The following is a 15925-nucleotide window of genomic DNA, read 5'->3' on the forward strand; positions in this document are numbered from 1 at the left end:
GATAGATAGATATACAGTACAGACAGATAGATAGATAGATAGATATACAGTACAGACAGATAGATAGATAGATAGATATACAGTACAGACAGATAGATAGATAGATAGATATACAGTACAGACAGATAGATAGATAGATAGATATACAGTACAGACAGATAGATAGATAGATAGATATACAGTACAGACAGATAGATAGATAGATAGATATACAGTACAGACAGATAGATAGATAGATAGATATACAGTACAGACAGATAGATAGATAGATAGATATACAGTACAGACAGATAGATAGATAGATAGATATACAGTACAGACAGATAGATAGATAGATAGATATACAGTACAGACAGATAGATAGATAGATAGATATACAGTACAGACAGATAGATAGATAGATAGATATACAGTACAGACAGATAGATAGATAGATAGATATACAGTACAGACAGATAGATAGATAGATAGATATACAGTACAGACAGATAGATAGATAGATAGATATACAGTACAGACAGATAGATAGATAGATAGATATACAGTACAGACAGATAGATAGATAGATAGATATACAGTACAGACAGATAGATAGATAGATAGATATACAGTACAGACAGATAGATAGATAGATAGATATACAGTACAGACAGATAGATAGATAGATAGATATACAGTACAGACAGATAGATAGATAGATAGATATACAGTACAGACAGATAGATAGATAGATAGATATACAGTACAGACAGATAGATAGATAGATAGATATACAGTACAGACAGATAGATAGATAGATAGATATACAGTACAGACAGATAGATAGATAGATAGATATACAGTACAGACAGATAGATAGATAGATAGATATACAGTACAGACAGATAGATAGATAGATAGATATACAGTACAGACAGATAGATAGATAGATAGATATACAGTACAGACAGATAGATAGATAGATAGATATACAGTACAGACAGATAGATAGATAGATAGATATACAGTACAGACAGATAGATAGATAGATAGATATACAGTACAGACAGATAGATAGATAGATAGATAGATATACAGTACAGACAGATAGATAGATAGATATACAGTACAGACAGATAGATAGATAGATATACAGTACAGACAGATAGATAGATAGATATACAGTACAGACAGATAGATAGATAGATATACAGTACAGACAGATAGATAGATAGATATACAGTACAGACAGATAGATAGATAGATATACAGTACAGACAGATAGATAGATAGATATACAGTACAGACAGATAGATAGATAGATATACAGTACAGACAGATAGATAGATAGATATACAGTACAGACAGACAGATAGATAGATATACAGTACAGACAGATAGATAGATAGATATACAGTACAGACAGACAGATAGATAGATATACAGTACAGACAGATAGATAGATATACAGTACAGACAGACAGATATACAGTACAGACAGATAGATAGATATACAGTACAGACAGACAGACAGACAGACAGACAGACAGACAGACAGACAGACAGACAGACAGACAGACAGACAGACAGACAGACAGACAGACAGACAGATACAGATAGATAGATACAGATAGATAGATATTGATAGAAAGATGGATAGATGCATAAATGTAAAGCAAACTGTCATCCTTCTATTTGTAGCAGATATGCACCCTGCAAAGTTATGTCCAACCCATGTGACATTGCAAAAATAGACCTAAGTGCAAATGTGTCTAAGTAACTTGTCTGATTGAATATCAAAACAACCCCACAGAGCAGAAGCTATTTAAAAGATCCCAGGCCTTTTGATTTACTGAGACTTTTAAAAAGCTGTGGGAAAAGCAAGAGTAAGTCCAGCAGTACATCCAAAATGTCAAGATGGACTCCCAAGTTTTCTTCAAACTCTCTGGGTTCTTTAGATCGAGAGAGAGCGCAGATGAGACAGGCCGTTCCTGTGATCAGCGGCTACCTGTTGAGGAAAGAAGCCAGAGAGAGAGGAACATATTCAAGGCCGACTCCGATGGTGTGCAAAGATCTTGTTGTCCAAAATGCCCTGTACACTGGAAATTTGGAGGCGGTTAAAGAAATCTTCTCTAGAGGATTTCCCAACGATGTGATCATCCAACCCCAGGGAGGAGCCATGCGGTGGATTGCGAATGGAAAAGTGAGAGGTAAGAACCATTGGGATGAGTTACGTACAGTGTAACGTGTCACCAGTTCAACATCGATGCTACTGAGTTTACAGTTGTTTTTATAAGTTAAAGCTTGGATTGATCAAATCTATTTAGCGGTTTATAATCAACCAAATCGATTACCTCTGTGTGACGAGACAGCATCGAGTTTCTGGACCGTCCTAAAGGTCACGCAATCTTTCCTAAAATAGCTCCCCTCTATAAACAGATATCAGACTAGCCAAGCATATTGAGGAAACAACAACATTGCGTTGTGTCTGACCACACCGAACCATTTCAAAGCAGAAACCGGACACGCTTCTGTTCGCAGCTTTACCTCGCACATGGGGCCGAAGATTAAGTTTCGAAAGCAAAATAACTATCGAACCGACGTAATCGCGACAGCACAAGCATCAGGATTCATTCTTCAGTTCTGGAATGCCCTTTTGGTCGGAGATGAGCTCACTGTTATAAGTATCATTGATGACCCAGAATATGCTTACCTTACGGATGCCATATATGACACCAGCAACATAGAGGAGTGGAAGAACTTTAGGTTCAACTACAGAGGGCTAAGTATGTTAAGAGAACACAGTTTATAAGTGCATAAATATTGTGCTGTATATTGCACGTGGGATAGTATTGATATCATTTGGATGATTGTAGCCTACTTGTTTTGTGTGCACATGACCTCTGGAAATGCAGTGTGCATGATCTTTCATTAATGGCATACAGCTCATTTCAAAAACTGAAAACTGAAAACTGAAACTCGTTTGTATTGAAACTTGATTGTCATTTCTTTTAACAGGACTGTGGTCACTGACATACGAACAGGAGCTGACAACACCGCTGCACATAACCGCCGGTCGAGGTTTTACCGAATGCCTCAGACACCTTCTCCTCAGAGGGGCTCGCGTGGACCTGGCACCTGGGGGAAACACTGCCCTCCATGAGGCCTGCGAAGAGTGCCAGCCAGAGTGTGCCAAACTGCTCCTGCAGTACGGCGCTGATGTCAGCGCAAAGAACGAAGACGGCCAGATGCCTCTGCACGTGTGCACAGAGCGCGAGTCGCTCGAGTGAGTGTTTCGCCCTTACCGTGATTACAGGAAGTCATGCGGTGAATCTTGCGATTTCAAGTGACAGGCAGATTTGCAATCGAAATAAGAAGTCTTGAGTAAAAATGAAGTTTTTTTGTTAGTCTGTATGGTTCAATAAAGAACCTGCAATTTGTATTGTTTTTTGGTAAAAAATATAAAACAACACCGTTATTGAGCAAGTACATAAACAATCTGTGTTCAAAATAATCTCCTAATAATGCTTTTTAAAGATTTTTAAATTGAGATTTTGTAGGAAACGTAAAGATAAGTATGTAAAGTAACCTGAAATTTTATGTTTCAAACAGAGATGGCGATAGAGAGTCAAGTTAAAGATTTCAGCTTAAAGTGATCATTCACCCAAAAATGAAATTTCTGTCATCATTTACTCATGTTGTTATAAACCTGTATAAATTTCTTTGTTCTGATGAACACAGGAAGCTATTGGAATGTTTACACAGACATTACGGAAAATGCATTCGCGATTTGTCCGGGATCGTTTGATTTTTGGTTCATTCACACTGCTGTTGCATTTTTTTAGAAACTTATTTCACAAAAGAACAAACATTTAATCTGGAAAGGCAAGTTATTAACAATAGCACACACCGAACTAAATTAACCGAACAAGCCAACGAGCATGAAGTTTGCAGGCTCGTCATTCCACATCACTGAATTCATTGAATTACATAAATACACTAGCAGCATATGGCGGACTCTCGCAGCTGTAGACGGTAATGTTGTCTCTTTCCTCATAAATGTCAAAATTAATTCATACTGACTTACAAGGCGACCTGACTGTAAGACGCAGCACCAGCCAAATTGTGGGAAAAAACACGACTTATAGTCCGTAAAATACGGTACCTTTAAGATCCCGTAAAGACATATGACGTATTTAAAGTCCTGCACTTGCATCGCAGCGTCTGATGTTTGCTTATTTTCCATTTTTTCCTCTCCAGAAACCACTCGCATACATTTTTGTTTGTGTTACGACTTCAGTCCAGTTTGCCGACATTTCTCGTCTTGAATGTTAATCTGCATGTAAACCCCTCATTTTAAAGAGCTGAACCATAATTTCATGTTGCCATGACACACGCGTCTTCACTACGGCACGCCCCTTACAGCATTGTTTCTGCATCTCATTCACACAGAGGGCTTTCCGGGTATCTTACTGTAATGTTACTAGGTCATCATTCCAGGAGCGATACCAGAAAATGTACTTTGTTTTCGTTCACACAGCAGCCTGTCTGCCAATTTTACGGGTATTTTCTGGGGCAAAGTGCTGTGAATGAGGTTTTTGTAACCAAATTGATCAAAAGCCCCATTGACTTTCACAGTATTCTTTTATCCAACTATGGATGTCAATGTTGCTTCTGATCGGTGTGGTTATAAACATTCCTTTGGTTACAAACATTCACAGGTGTCAGACTCCAGTTCATGAAGGCTTTTGTCCTGCAGAGTTTAGTTTATATCCTAATCAACACTAATAAAGATCTTCAGAAATACTTGAAGCTTGTGTCGAAGCAAACTTAAGCCTAAACTCTGCAGGAACACATTTATTCCAACCGGAATACTGTTAAAAAAAAGTTAAAATCTTCCAATGCACATGTCACAAACCTGACAAGTTTGCATCTTTTTACCCAGGTGTGCCAAACATCTCATCGCTTTTGGAGCCGTTGTGAACAGTCAAACCTTAGATGAGAACGACACGCCTCTCCATGTGGCGGCCAGGCATGGCCTTCCTGAGCACGTGGACCTCTACCTACGGCACGGTGCTGCGCTAAACCTGCAAAACGACGACGGACACACGGCGCTAAACGCCGCATGCTCCCACCCGCAAGACAGCCGTTCTTTAGAGCGCTACGCTCGAGTGTGTCACCTACTGATGGACGCCGGAGCGGACGTACACATCAGTGACGCAGACAAACAGACCCCACTGCACATGGCGTGCAAGAACGCCAACCCTGAAGTAGTCGATATGCTGCTCAAACAAGGAGCCTTGGTCAACCAAATGGATTACGGTGGCGATGCACCTTTGCATAACATCCTAAAAGTAGTAGCTTATAAGATTGACCATGAGCCCGAGAGGATCGTTCAGGCGCTTCTCAACTATGGATCCATCAGGGTTTGGCCTGGAGCTCTTCCAAAGGTATGGACACAAATTTACAGAGAAAATGCCTGTGGTGAATTGGATGTAGGTGGCAATTTAGAGGCTGTTTTGGACCAAACACATTTACATTTTTATTTAGACATTTGACGGATTTTTATATGGAACACACATCTCAAATGTTAGCTTCGTTGTCTTTATCTTATGCAGGTGCTGAAATATTGCTCCACATCACCACGAACAATAGAGGCTCTCATCAACGCCTATGACCGCCTTAGAATCACAGATGCTTGGGTTGAAGCCATTCCTCCTGAAATACTTCAGGTAAAATTTATAAAAATCTCTCAAAATCCAGGAAGACCGGCATAATTTGTACTGCTAGGGGTTGCCATAATAGCTAATACAAACACAGTACATCTCTACAAAACATTTGTTTGAACCATAATCCACACTCAAGAGCTGAATGTGTACAGTATGTGAACAAAAAAAGTGTTTAAATCATATTTTATGCGTGCTCCCACAACACTGTTTTCTACCTGCTGGATATTGAAACAGACAATCACGCACAATAAAGGGAAATACGTAACATCGCTTATTTCTGCGTTTAAAAATAAGGTGGATACATTATGTATTCTTGAATATTATCTATGGTTACTTTTAGTTTTTACCAGCTAGAGTTTACCTACTTTTAAACGGTGTAAAATAAAGAGCTGAGATTACGTGGTCATGGTTATTTTAAAAGATATCTGCTTTTCTTTCACTCACAGAAACACCAAGAATTCTTCGAGTCTCTGTTTGCACTACGCAAGACTCCTCGATCTCTACAGCATCTGGCCCGTCACAGACTTCGTTCATTTCTGGAAGGCCGACTGCACACAGTAGTCCCTAAACTGGGTCTACCAACCTTTCTTAGAAATTACCTAATGCTGGCATTTAGAGACTATGTTCACTGAAAGGGTTACGTGTGTAGTGATTTAGTTTTTTACTGATGCTTAAATGGCCATAAAGGTGTTTTGTGGAAATTGTGTGTGTGCTTCATAAAATTGTAATAGATTTGTGTGAAAAAATTACTGGTGTTTTTATATATATATATATAAATTATTATAGCTTGACAGTTGTTTTTTCTTACAATAAATTATAATTTATAATGTATGTAATAAGAATTGTTTTTCTTTCCAAGGAAATAAATAAATAAAATTTGTTTAAGAAAGATTTTCACATTCAGTGCCTTTTACTACAATAACGATTAGTTACCAATAAGCACTCTAACATTGACACATTCTTGTTGACTTTTAATTGTAAAGTTAGTAATGTAATATATTCAGTATTCAATATTCAGTATTTATTGTCATTTTGTAACATATTCCCTGTCATCTGTCCTCACTCCCCATCTGGACTACATCTTCCATCATCCTTTGCACCCTGTCATTCACCATCTTTGATTACTGTCTTTACCGGTTCGCTATCACACAGACTCTATATATACTCATCATTGTCTGTACTCTTTGCCCGTCATTGTTTGAACCTGTTGGAATGTTCTGTGTTTTGTGTTTACTGTAAGTGTATGTTTATGTTTATATGATTAAAATTGTGTTATTTGTATCCTCGTCTCCCGTGTGTGGTATAACCATGACAGAATGACCGACCTAAAAGCGAGCGGCATCCTTATTAGTATTTTTAGTTTTCCGTATTTTCGGTCCGTGTCTTTAGTTTATCACCATTCATACACTATGGATTTCCCTGCTGTAAGACTGATGGGAGATGGGAGAATGCTCCCTCATGGAAAATATTTTGGATTTGTTGGGACTTTGCCAACTAATCCACTTCCCGGACAACTGCCTCTGCACCTTGTTACATGCTGGACATAACACTGCTACCTGAGAGCAGTGGTCCGGGGAGGTACCTCGAAGGAGTTTCGCCGCCTTTGTGGAGTGGGTGCTGGCCTCCTGTGGATCGCTTTCACCGTTGAAGACGTCACCAGCCCCACTTCTGACCAAAACCCAGCCAGCCATCACTACATTGAGCCCACCGCAGATGGAGAGCCAGAGCCCACCGCGACTGAGAAGCCAGCACTGAAGAGAGTGCTGGAGCTCAACATCACCCCGGGGCTCGAGTCTATTACGTCTGACCAGGTGCGTGAGCTGACAACATTGTGCAACTTGTGGGAATTCTTGTGGAGTATAAGGGCTGTGAGGGAAGCCCTGCCAGCGACACCACTGCTGAGAGTGAGCCAACGCTGGATACTGGGGATCTAGACTTGATAAACTTTGATGATTGCTTTCTACTGTTGTCTCCGCTGGTCCTGTCTAGCTTATCTTTGTCTCCGCTGGTCACGTCCAGTTCTTGTCTTCATTGGTCCCATGCAGCTTACCCTCATATGTGCTGGTCCCATCCAGCTTACCCGTGTGTCCGCTGGTCCCGACTAGCTCACCCACATCCCCACTGGTCCCCCCCAGTCGGTCTATGCTAGCCACAGCGTCAACCCTAAGTCCGCTGTCACCAGTAGATCCCTCAGCACGCCATTTCCGTTGGGTCGGGGGAGCTTTGAGAATCTCCAGCTGCCAGCTAACTCAGGGTTGGAGAATCCCTTATCTACGTCTACAGCCCCCGATAACCTGACTTCACCTCGGCCCTCCGACCCATCGGCTCCACCTTGGCTTTTAGCTCCCTCAACGCCACCGTGGCCCATCATTCCACCAGCTCCACAAGGCTCCCTTGTCCCTCCAGCTCCACCTTGGTCAGTCTTCGACCATCCGCCAGTGCGGGGCTTCAATCCTATGGCTATGCCTCGTCACTTTGCCCTTACGACTCTGTCAGGCTCCTCCTTCCCTCAAGCTCCACATTTTATCCTTTAGACAAGCCTTGGCCCTCCAGACCCTTGCCCTGGCTCTCCATCTGTCTATCTCCATCTCGTGCTCTTCTCCATGGTCTGCAGCTACATGTCAGTCAGTCGGCACCATGGTTTCCACCCTGTCTCCACCATGACTCAGCCAGCATCTATGGAGGAGTGGATGAGGGAGGAGGTCTGGGATAACCTGCTTAAGGACCCATCCTAGACTGATTTTCTCTTCCTCCTCCCAGTTACCCATCCGCCTCCAGAGCCCCCTCCTACTCTCAATCACTCTCCACAGCGTGAGGTCGCACCTTGCCAGGAGGGGGAGGTACTGTAACATATTCCCCGTCATCTGTCCTCACTTCCCATCTTGCCACTTCCTTCATTGTTTGAACTTGTTTGAACTGGTTGGAATTTTCTATGTTTGTGTGTGTGTGTGTGTGTGTGTGTGTGTGTGTGTGTGTGTGTGTGTGTGTGTGTGTGTGTGTGTGTGTGTGTGTGTGTGTGTGTGTGAGTGTGAGAGAGAGAGAGAGAGAGAGAGAGAGAGAGAGAGAGAGAGAGAGAGAGAGAGAGAGAGTTGCGCAAACTATCATCCTTCTATTTGTAGCAGAAATGCACTCTGCAAAATTATGTCTAACCCATGTAACATTGTAAAAATAGACCTAAGTACAAAAGTGTCTAAGTTCCTTGTCCGATTGAATATCAAAATAAACCCACAGAGATGAAGCAATTTAAAAGATCCCAGCCTTTTGCCTTTCCCACAGCTTTCTTAAAGTCTCAGTTAATCAAGAGTCAGACCCGCAGTACATCCAAAATGTCAAGATGGAGTCCAAAATTTTCTTCAAACTCTCTGGGTTCTTTAGATCGAGAGAGAGTGCAGATGAGACAGGCCGTTCCTGTGATCAGTAGCTACCTGTTGAGTAAAGAAGCCAGAGAGAGAGGAACATATTCAAGGCCGATTCCGGTGGTGTGCAAAGATCTTCTTGTCCAAAATGCCCTGTACACTGGAAATTTAGAAGCTGTTAAAGAAATCTTCTCTAGAGGATTTCCGAACGATGTGATCATCCAACCCCAGGGAGAAGCCATGCGGTGGGTGACAAATGGAAAAGTGAGAGGTAAGAACCATTGGAATGAGTTACATACAATGTAATGTGTCACATTCGAGTTCAACATTAATGGTCCAGAGATTACAGTTGTTTCTAGAAGCTAAAGCTTGGATGGATCAAGTCTATTTAAATGTTTATAATCAACCAAACCAATTTCCTCTGGGAGACGAGACAGCCTTAGGTTCCTGGACCGTCCTAAAGGTCACCACAATCTGTCCTAAAATAGCTCCCCTCTATAAACAGATATCAGATTTGCCAAGCATTTTGAGGGCAAACAACAACATTGCGTTGTGTCTAAAGACCACCCTGAACCATTTAAAAGCAGAAAATCTCAAAGCAGAAGCTGGACATGCACCTTTACCTCTCACATGGGGCCGAAGATTAAGTATAGAAAGTAAAAGAAATATCGAATCTACGTTATCGCGACAGCAAAAGCATCAGGATTCGTTCTTTAGTTTTGGAATGCCCTTCTGGTTGTAAGTGATGACCCAGAATATGCTTACCTTATAGATGCCATACTGTATATGACACCAGCAAAATAGAGGAATGGAAGAACTTGAGTTCAACTACAGAGGACTAAGTATGTTAAGAGGAAACAGTTTATGTATATAAGTGCATAAATATTGTGCTGTATAGTGCACGTGGGGTAGTATTGATATATGCCAATACAGAGCCTCTAGGTTAAGAAATCTGTTTGGTGATCATTTGGATTTGTGTGCTTGTTTTGTATCCACATGAACTCTGAAAACTCAGTGTGCATGACCAATCTTCTATCATTATTGGCATACAGCAAATTTTAAAAGCTGAAAACTAAAACTAATTTGTATTTCTGTTGTCATTTCTTTTAACAGGACGGTGGTCACTGACATACGAACAGGAACTGACAACACCGCTGCACATAACCGCCAGTCGAGGTTTCACCGAATGCCTCAGACACCTTCTCCTCAGAGGGGCTCGCGTGGACCTGGCACCTGGGGGAAACACTGCCCTCCATGAGGCCTGCGAAGAGTGCCAGCCAGAGTGTGCCAAACTGCTCCTGCAGTACGGCGCCAATGTCAGCGCAATGAACGAAGACGGCCAGATGCCTCTGCACGTGTGCACAGAGCGCAAGTCGCTCGAGTGAGTGCTTCGCCCTTACCCTTTCCCCTTGATTACAGCAAGTCCTGTGGTGAATCTTGCGATTTTGAGTGACAGACAGATTCACACTCGACATAAGAGGTTTTGAGTACACACTTAAAATAAAGGTTCTATGTTAGTCTGTATGGTTCAATAAAGAACCTGCAAAAAAATAAACACCACTATTGAGCAAGTACATAAACAATCCGTGTTCAAAATCGTCTCCTAATAATGCTTTTTTAAAAAGATGGTTTAAAGTTAAGCTGTCGGGTCAGATTTTGTGGGAATATCATTTGCTTTAAGCGCACGTAAAGATAAGTACGCAAAGTAACCTGCAATTTTATGTTTCAAACAGAGATGGCGATAGAGAGGCAAGCTACAGATTGCAGCTTAAAGAGCACGTATTATCCAATTCACAATTTTACATTTCCTCATATTCTGTCAATAATCAGCTTGTATTGATAAGGTAGTAAAGATATTACGATATTAACTCCTGAAAGCAGGACCGGATTGGCCATAGGAAGAACCGAGAGAATTCCTGGAAAATACCATTTATTTAATCCAACCTGAATAGTGTTAAAAAAAGTTTTGTTTCACTTTTTAATGCACATTGTTTCAAGCAGCCCCCAAACTTGACATGTTTTCATGCATCTTCCCACCCAGGTGTGCCAAACATCTCATCGCTTTTGGAGCTGTTGTGAACAGTCAAACCTTAGATGAAAATGACACGCCTCTCCATGTGGCAGCCAGGAATGGCCTTCCTGAGCACGTGGACCTCTATCTACGGCACGGAGCTATGCTAAACCTGCAAAACGACGACGGACAGACGGCGCTCAACGCCGCATGCTCCCAGCCGCAAGACAGAGCTTCCTTAGAGCGCTACACTCGAGTGTGTCACCTACTGATGGACGCCGGAGCAGACGTACACATCAGTGACGCAGACAAGCAGACCCCACTGCACATGGCTTGCAAGAACGCCAACCCTGATGTAGTCGACATGCTGCTCAAAAAAGGAGCCTTGGTTGACCAAATGGATTACGTTGGCAATGCACCTTTGCATAACATCTTAAAGGTAATAGCTTATAAGATTGACCACGAGCCCGAGAGGATCGTTCAGGCGCTTCTCAACTATGGATCCATCAGGGTTTGGCCTGGAGCTCTTCCAAAGGTAAGATTTACAGAGAAAACATCTGCGGTGAATTGGATGTAGGTTGCAATTTATAGGCTGTTTTGGAAATTTTACAGACGCTTTTATCCAAAGCGACTTACTATGCATTCAAGCTATACATTTACAGTATGTGTGTTTCCTGGGGTCGAACTAGGGTGGCCATTCGTGCCAGTTCCGCCGGACAGCTCCCCAACATGTTTTCGGGTGCGTTCTCCAGAAGTCGTGTTGCTCGACCGCATATGTCATCGAGGTTCTCACATTTCATTTAAAATACATTAGACAATTAAGATTTATTTCTTTTAAATTGTAGTTTCATTTTTACCTTGAAATGTAACGGTTGCTGAAATTGAACCCGAAATATTAAACCTTGATGACGTATGCGGTCGACCAACGCAACTTCCGGAGAACGGACCCGAAAACATGTTCGGAACGTGTCCGGCGGAACTGGCACGAATGGCCACCCTAGGTCGAACCCATGACCTTAACATTGCTAATGCAATGCTATACCATGTAAGCTACTGGAATACACATCTCAAATGTTAATGTCCATCTGTGGACTGTAATATAAAATGAAAAAATTACACTGAACTGTATAGCTCACTGGTAGAGCTTTGCAGTAGCAGCGCAAAAGATCATGGGTTTGAACCCAGAGAACACGTAGCCTACTGATAAAAAAATGTACCTCTTGCGATGCACTGCCAAGTCTGCCAAATGCATAAATTAAATTGTTGTAACAATGCTTAAAACAAAGTTGTAACGGCTGAGTTAGCGCTATATGCTAGTTAATGCTATATGTTAACGTTTAGGCTGAAGTGACGTTACATTTAGGTTTTGCAGGTCTGTACTGAAAAAAACAATAAACATTCATTAAAATCTCCAAACAATTGATTATTCTTCAAATTCGGTATCTTTGTCTGATACAGTCTCAAACACAAGGTCTGTTTACACACACAGAGCTACTGAAGGAGCTGCTCTGTGAAACAGCCAATCAGAGCAGAGCTCAACATTATTATTCATGACCCTTTCAAATAAGGTAAAAATAGACCATTTCATTCTAAGGGCAAATCTTAGGGTTGTAAATGGACATGTAAAACCATCTATGCACTTAATAAAGCCACATACCTTCTATGTAGATATCAGATATACAATTTAATATATTATTTTAATGCATTCTTTGACACCTTTAATTTAAAACTAATTTTTCTTTGCTAACCATTATTAATGTGATGACATGAATGTCATCATTTCGTAATATTTGGCACCATGCATTTGAGCTGGCATGGACTCCACAAGATTGTGCAAAACCAGATGGTCCATAAATCACAGCATGATCCTAGAACGTTCCAAAGAACATCTTGTGTGGATGCAAGAAACATCCTGACCTTTGGTACATATTTACATGATTAATGTCACATAATTGGTTACATTTGATATAGTGAATGATACTCCAAAAATCAGGAAAAAAAAATCTGGTTTTCAAAAATAGCACACAATAGCCAACAATATAATTATGATATTAAGATCATGTTCCATGAAGATATTTTGTACATGTTCTATCATAAATATGTCAAAATTCTATTTATCGCTAGTTATATGTTTTGCTAAGGGCTTCATTTGGACAACTTTAAAGGGTTATTTTCTTTTTCTTTTTTTTATCGATTTTTTACAGCCTCAGATTCCAGATGTTCAAATAGTTATCTCGGCCAAATATTATATCTCTGTCCTATCCCAACATAAATCAATATCCTAACATACAATCAAAAAGCTTATTTATTCAATTTATTCAAAAAACTGACACGACTGGTTTTGTGGTCCAGGGTCACATTTATGCATTTGGTAGATGCCTTTATCCAAAGCGACTTACAGTGTATTCAATCTAAAGAAGCTACAGAAACACTTCACATTAAACTTCAGCACCGGCAGCAGTATTTGATATTCTAGTTGTCACAGATACAGATATAATCCATTTTTGATGGATTTATTTCAATCTTTCGAAAGCACACGAAACACTTGATATCACGCATCCAACGAGTCCCACTTGTGCCAGATAAATTGCTGGAGTCTTAACGAGGCAAATGTTAATAGGAGATTAATTAGCAGTAATTGCAGAAATTTCCCACAATCCCCCAGAGGGAAGCCCAATCTGTTCATCAAGCTCAGTACTTCATTTTTCTGTACAATGTTCCCCAAAATACAACGTTCAACCTTTGACCTCCACATCACAGGTGGGGCTGTTATACATCAGGTGCAAACTGACACAGTATTTCTCATCCATGACTAGCATCGTTTAACATCATTGCATCATTTTTTCTACATATAGATGCTGAAATATTGGTCGACATCACCACGAACAATACAGGCTCTCATCAACACCTATGACCGCCTTAAAATCACAGATGCCTGGGTTGAAGCCGTTCCTCCTGAACTATTTCAGGTAACTGAATTGTTTGTATGTGTTTGCTCAAAATCTACATCTAATACAAGTACAAATACATCAAGCTTTGGTTCTATGCACTGCACATTTGCATTTGCCAAATCCTTTATCGAAAGCAACTAATAGTGCATTACAAGCTATACATTTTATGACTGTGTGTGTGTTCCCTGGGGATCGAACCAATGATCTTTTGCACTGCTAATGAAATGCTCTACCAATTGAGCTATAGATAAATTATGCATTCTTGAATATTATTTATGGTTACTTTTGTTTTTTAGCAGCTACAGTTTACCTACATTTAAACGGTGTAAAACAAAGAGCTGAGATTACGTGGTCATGGTTATTTTAAATAGATGTCTGCTTTTCTTTCACTTACAGAAACACAGAGAATTCTTCGAGTCTCTGTTTGCACTAATCAACACTCCTCGATCTCTACAGCATCTGACCCGTCACAGACTCCGGTCATTTCTAAAAGGTCGATTGCACACAGTAGTCCCTAAACTGGGTCTACCAACCTTTCTTAGAAATTACCTAATGTTGGCATTTAGAGACTATGTTCACTAAAAGGGTTATACGTGTGTAGTGATTCAGTTTTGTACTTTAATGCTTTGGTAATATTTAAGAGATAAATATGGATGCTTATATGGCCATGAAGGGTTTTTTTGGAAAATGTGTGTGTTGTGATTTGTGTGGAAAAAAATGGGTGATTTTTTTTAATAGAAATTCATATTATGAGAATATTGCTTGATAGTTGTTTTTACCTACGATGTAATCATAATATATAATGTATTTAACAAAAACTGTATCGTTTCTTTGTATGGAAATAATAAAAAAGAAAAATTGGTTAGGAAAGGGAGAACCAAAGGAAAACATGCATTCAGTGCCATTCACAATTACCATTAGTTACCACGAGAGGGCCCTGTGGGGTTTAAATGAAATCTGAACTTGAAAGTTCTCAAACTAATAGGAATTTATATAAACATTATATCAAATATTTTTGTCTTTGATGATTTTACAGTACTTTGTATCTCTCACAATAACTAATAATATAACCAAAATCTATAGTAACAATTGCATTAGTTAATATCAATTATGTATGCACATCTGACTTCATACATTCAGGTACGAAAGCTGTCACTGGGGAGGAACCTTTAAAAAAAGTACACATTTGTACTTAAAGAGTGCATATATTAAAAACTCTAAGGTACATATTGGTGCCATTACTGTATACTTAAATTGGGGCATTACCCTTTAAAAAATCCTAACAGCTTTTGTACCTTATTTCTATAAGAGGATATTAAATACAAACTAAGTAGTAGACCAATTCAAATGCACAGTAAGTATTTTGTTCATGTAGATTACATGTAGATTTTAAAAACAAATTTAAATTAAGTGCGTGATTTTATTCTCTATATTAAGGATTTTTTTTAAATCACATTATGATACTGAATGATTCCCTTGTTTAACATTAAGAAACCGGTGTATTCGTGTTGAACACTTTTTTAATCTCCGTCAGCATGCATGTACCTGATTTTCTCCAAGTGCTTTAAATCTTTAAATTATATCTTCACATGGGTATATAGTGTGAACTTTGACAGCTTAGGTCTGTGTATCCCGTAATGTCACCATGTCATCTTTATTCATCAAATCACATGCATTTTTGGTTTTTGGTTATCGAGCCTAAGTGTGACAGCATTGTGCAGCCACATTTGGATTTTGCGTCAAAGCAACATTATGGAGATGTGTGGTAGTAATATGTGATTGTGTTATGGAGAGACGTGCTTAAATGATAGCCATGAGTAAAGGCGGAGAGCACATTGAAGAGGGACAATACAAAAATACAAAAGGTCTGGTGTGTTTAATGATCCTGTCAAACCCCCC

At 40.0% G+C, this 15925-nt stretch overlaps 2 protein-coding genes across 2 annotated transcripts; both read left to right on the plus strand.

Moving 5' to 3' along the window:
* Window positions 1-1667: 1667 nt before the first annotated feature.
* LOC135740344 (ankyrin repeat and SOCS box protein 10-like) lies at window positions 1668-6989 on the plus strand. The gene is made up of 5 exons (XM_065258603.1): window positions 1668-2189; window positions 2998-3265; window positions 4925-5429; window positions 5598-5711; window positions 6155-6989. The coding sequence occupies exons 1-5, from the start codon at window positions 1889-1891 to the stop codon at window positions 6338-6340; spliced, it is 1374 nt and encodes a 457-aa protein (XP_065114675.1). The 5' UTR covers window positions 1668-1888; the 3' UTR covers window positions 6341-6989.
* Window positions 6990-8926: 1937 nt separating this feature from the next.
* LOC135740343 (ankyrin repeat and SOCS box protein 10-like) lies at window positions 8927-15038 on the plus strand. Its single transcript, XM_065258602.1, has 5 exons — window positions 8927-9335; window positions 10178-10445; window positions 11106-11610; window positions 13931-14044; window positions 14423-15038. Exons 1-5 carry the CDS (start codon window positions 8942-8944, stop codon window positions 14606-14608), a joined length of 1467 nt encoding a protein of 488 aa, XP_065114674.1. The 5' UTR covers window positions 8927-8941; the 3' UTR covers window positions 14609-15038.
* The last annotated feature ends 887 nt before the right edge of the window (window positions 15039-15925 follow it).

The sequence above is a fragment of the Paramisgurnus dabryanus genome, chromosome 22 (genome assembly GCF_030506205.2).
Source record: "Paramisgurnus dabryanus chromosome 22, PD_genome_1.1, whole genome shotgun sequence".
NCBI lineage: Eukaryota > Metazoa > Chordata > Actinopteri > Cypriniformes > Cobitidae > Paramisgurnus > Paramisgurnus dabryanus.

What these genes read in the sequence shown, in the direction of transcription:
- LOC135740344 (XM_065258603.1), top strand. Translation starts at nt 1,889, where the DNA reads ATGTCAAGATGGACTCCCAAGTTTTCTTCAAACTCTCTGGGTTCTTTA. An exon ending in ACAGAGCGCGAGTCGCTCGA is followed by an intron (nt 3,266 to 4,924) that starts GTGAGTGTTTCG and finishes CTTTTTACCCAG; the next exon opens with GTGTGCCAAACATCTCATCG. An exon ending in GGCCTGGAGCTCTTCCAAAG is followed by an intron (nt 5,430 to 5,597) that starts GTATGGACACAA and finishes TATCTTATGCAG; the next exon opens with GTGCTGAAATATTGCTCCAC.
- LOC135740343 (XM_065258602.1), top strand. Translation starts at nt 8,942, where the DNA reads ATGAAGCAATTTAAAAGATCCCAGCCTTTTGCCTTTCCCACAGCTTTC. An exon ending in GACAAATGGAAAAGTGAGAG is followed by an intron (nt 9,336 to 10,177) that starts GTAAGAACCATT and finishes TTCTTTTAACAG; the next exon opens with GACGGTGGTCACTGACATAC. An exon ending in ACAGAGCGCAAGTCGCTCGA is followed by an intron (nt 10,446 to 11,105) that starts GTGAGTGCTTCG and finishes CTTCCCACCCAG; the next exon opens with GTGTGCCAAACATCTCATCG.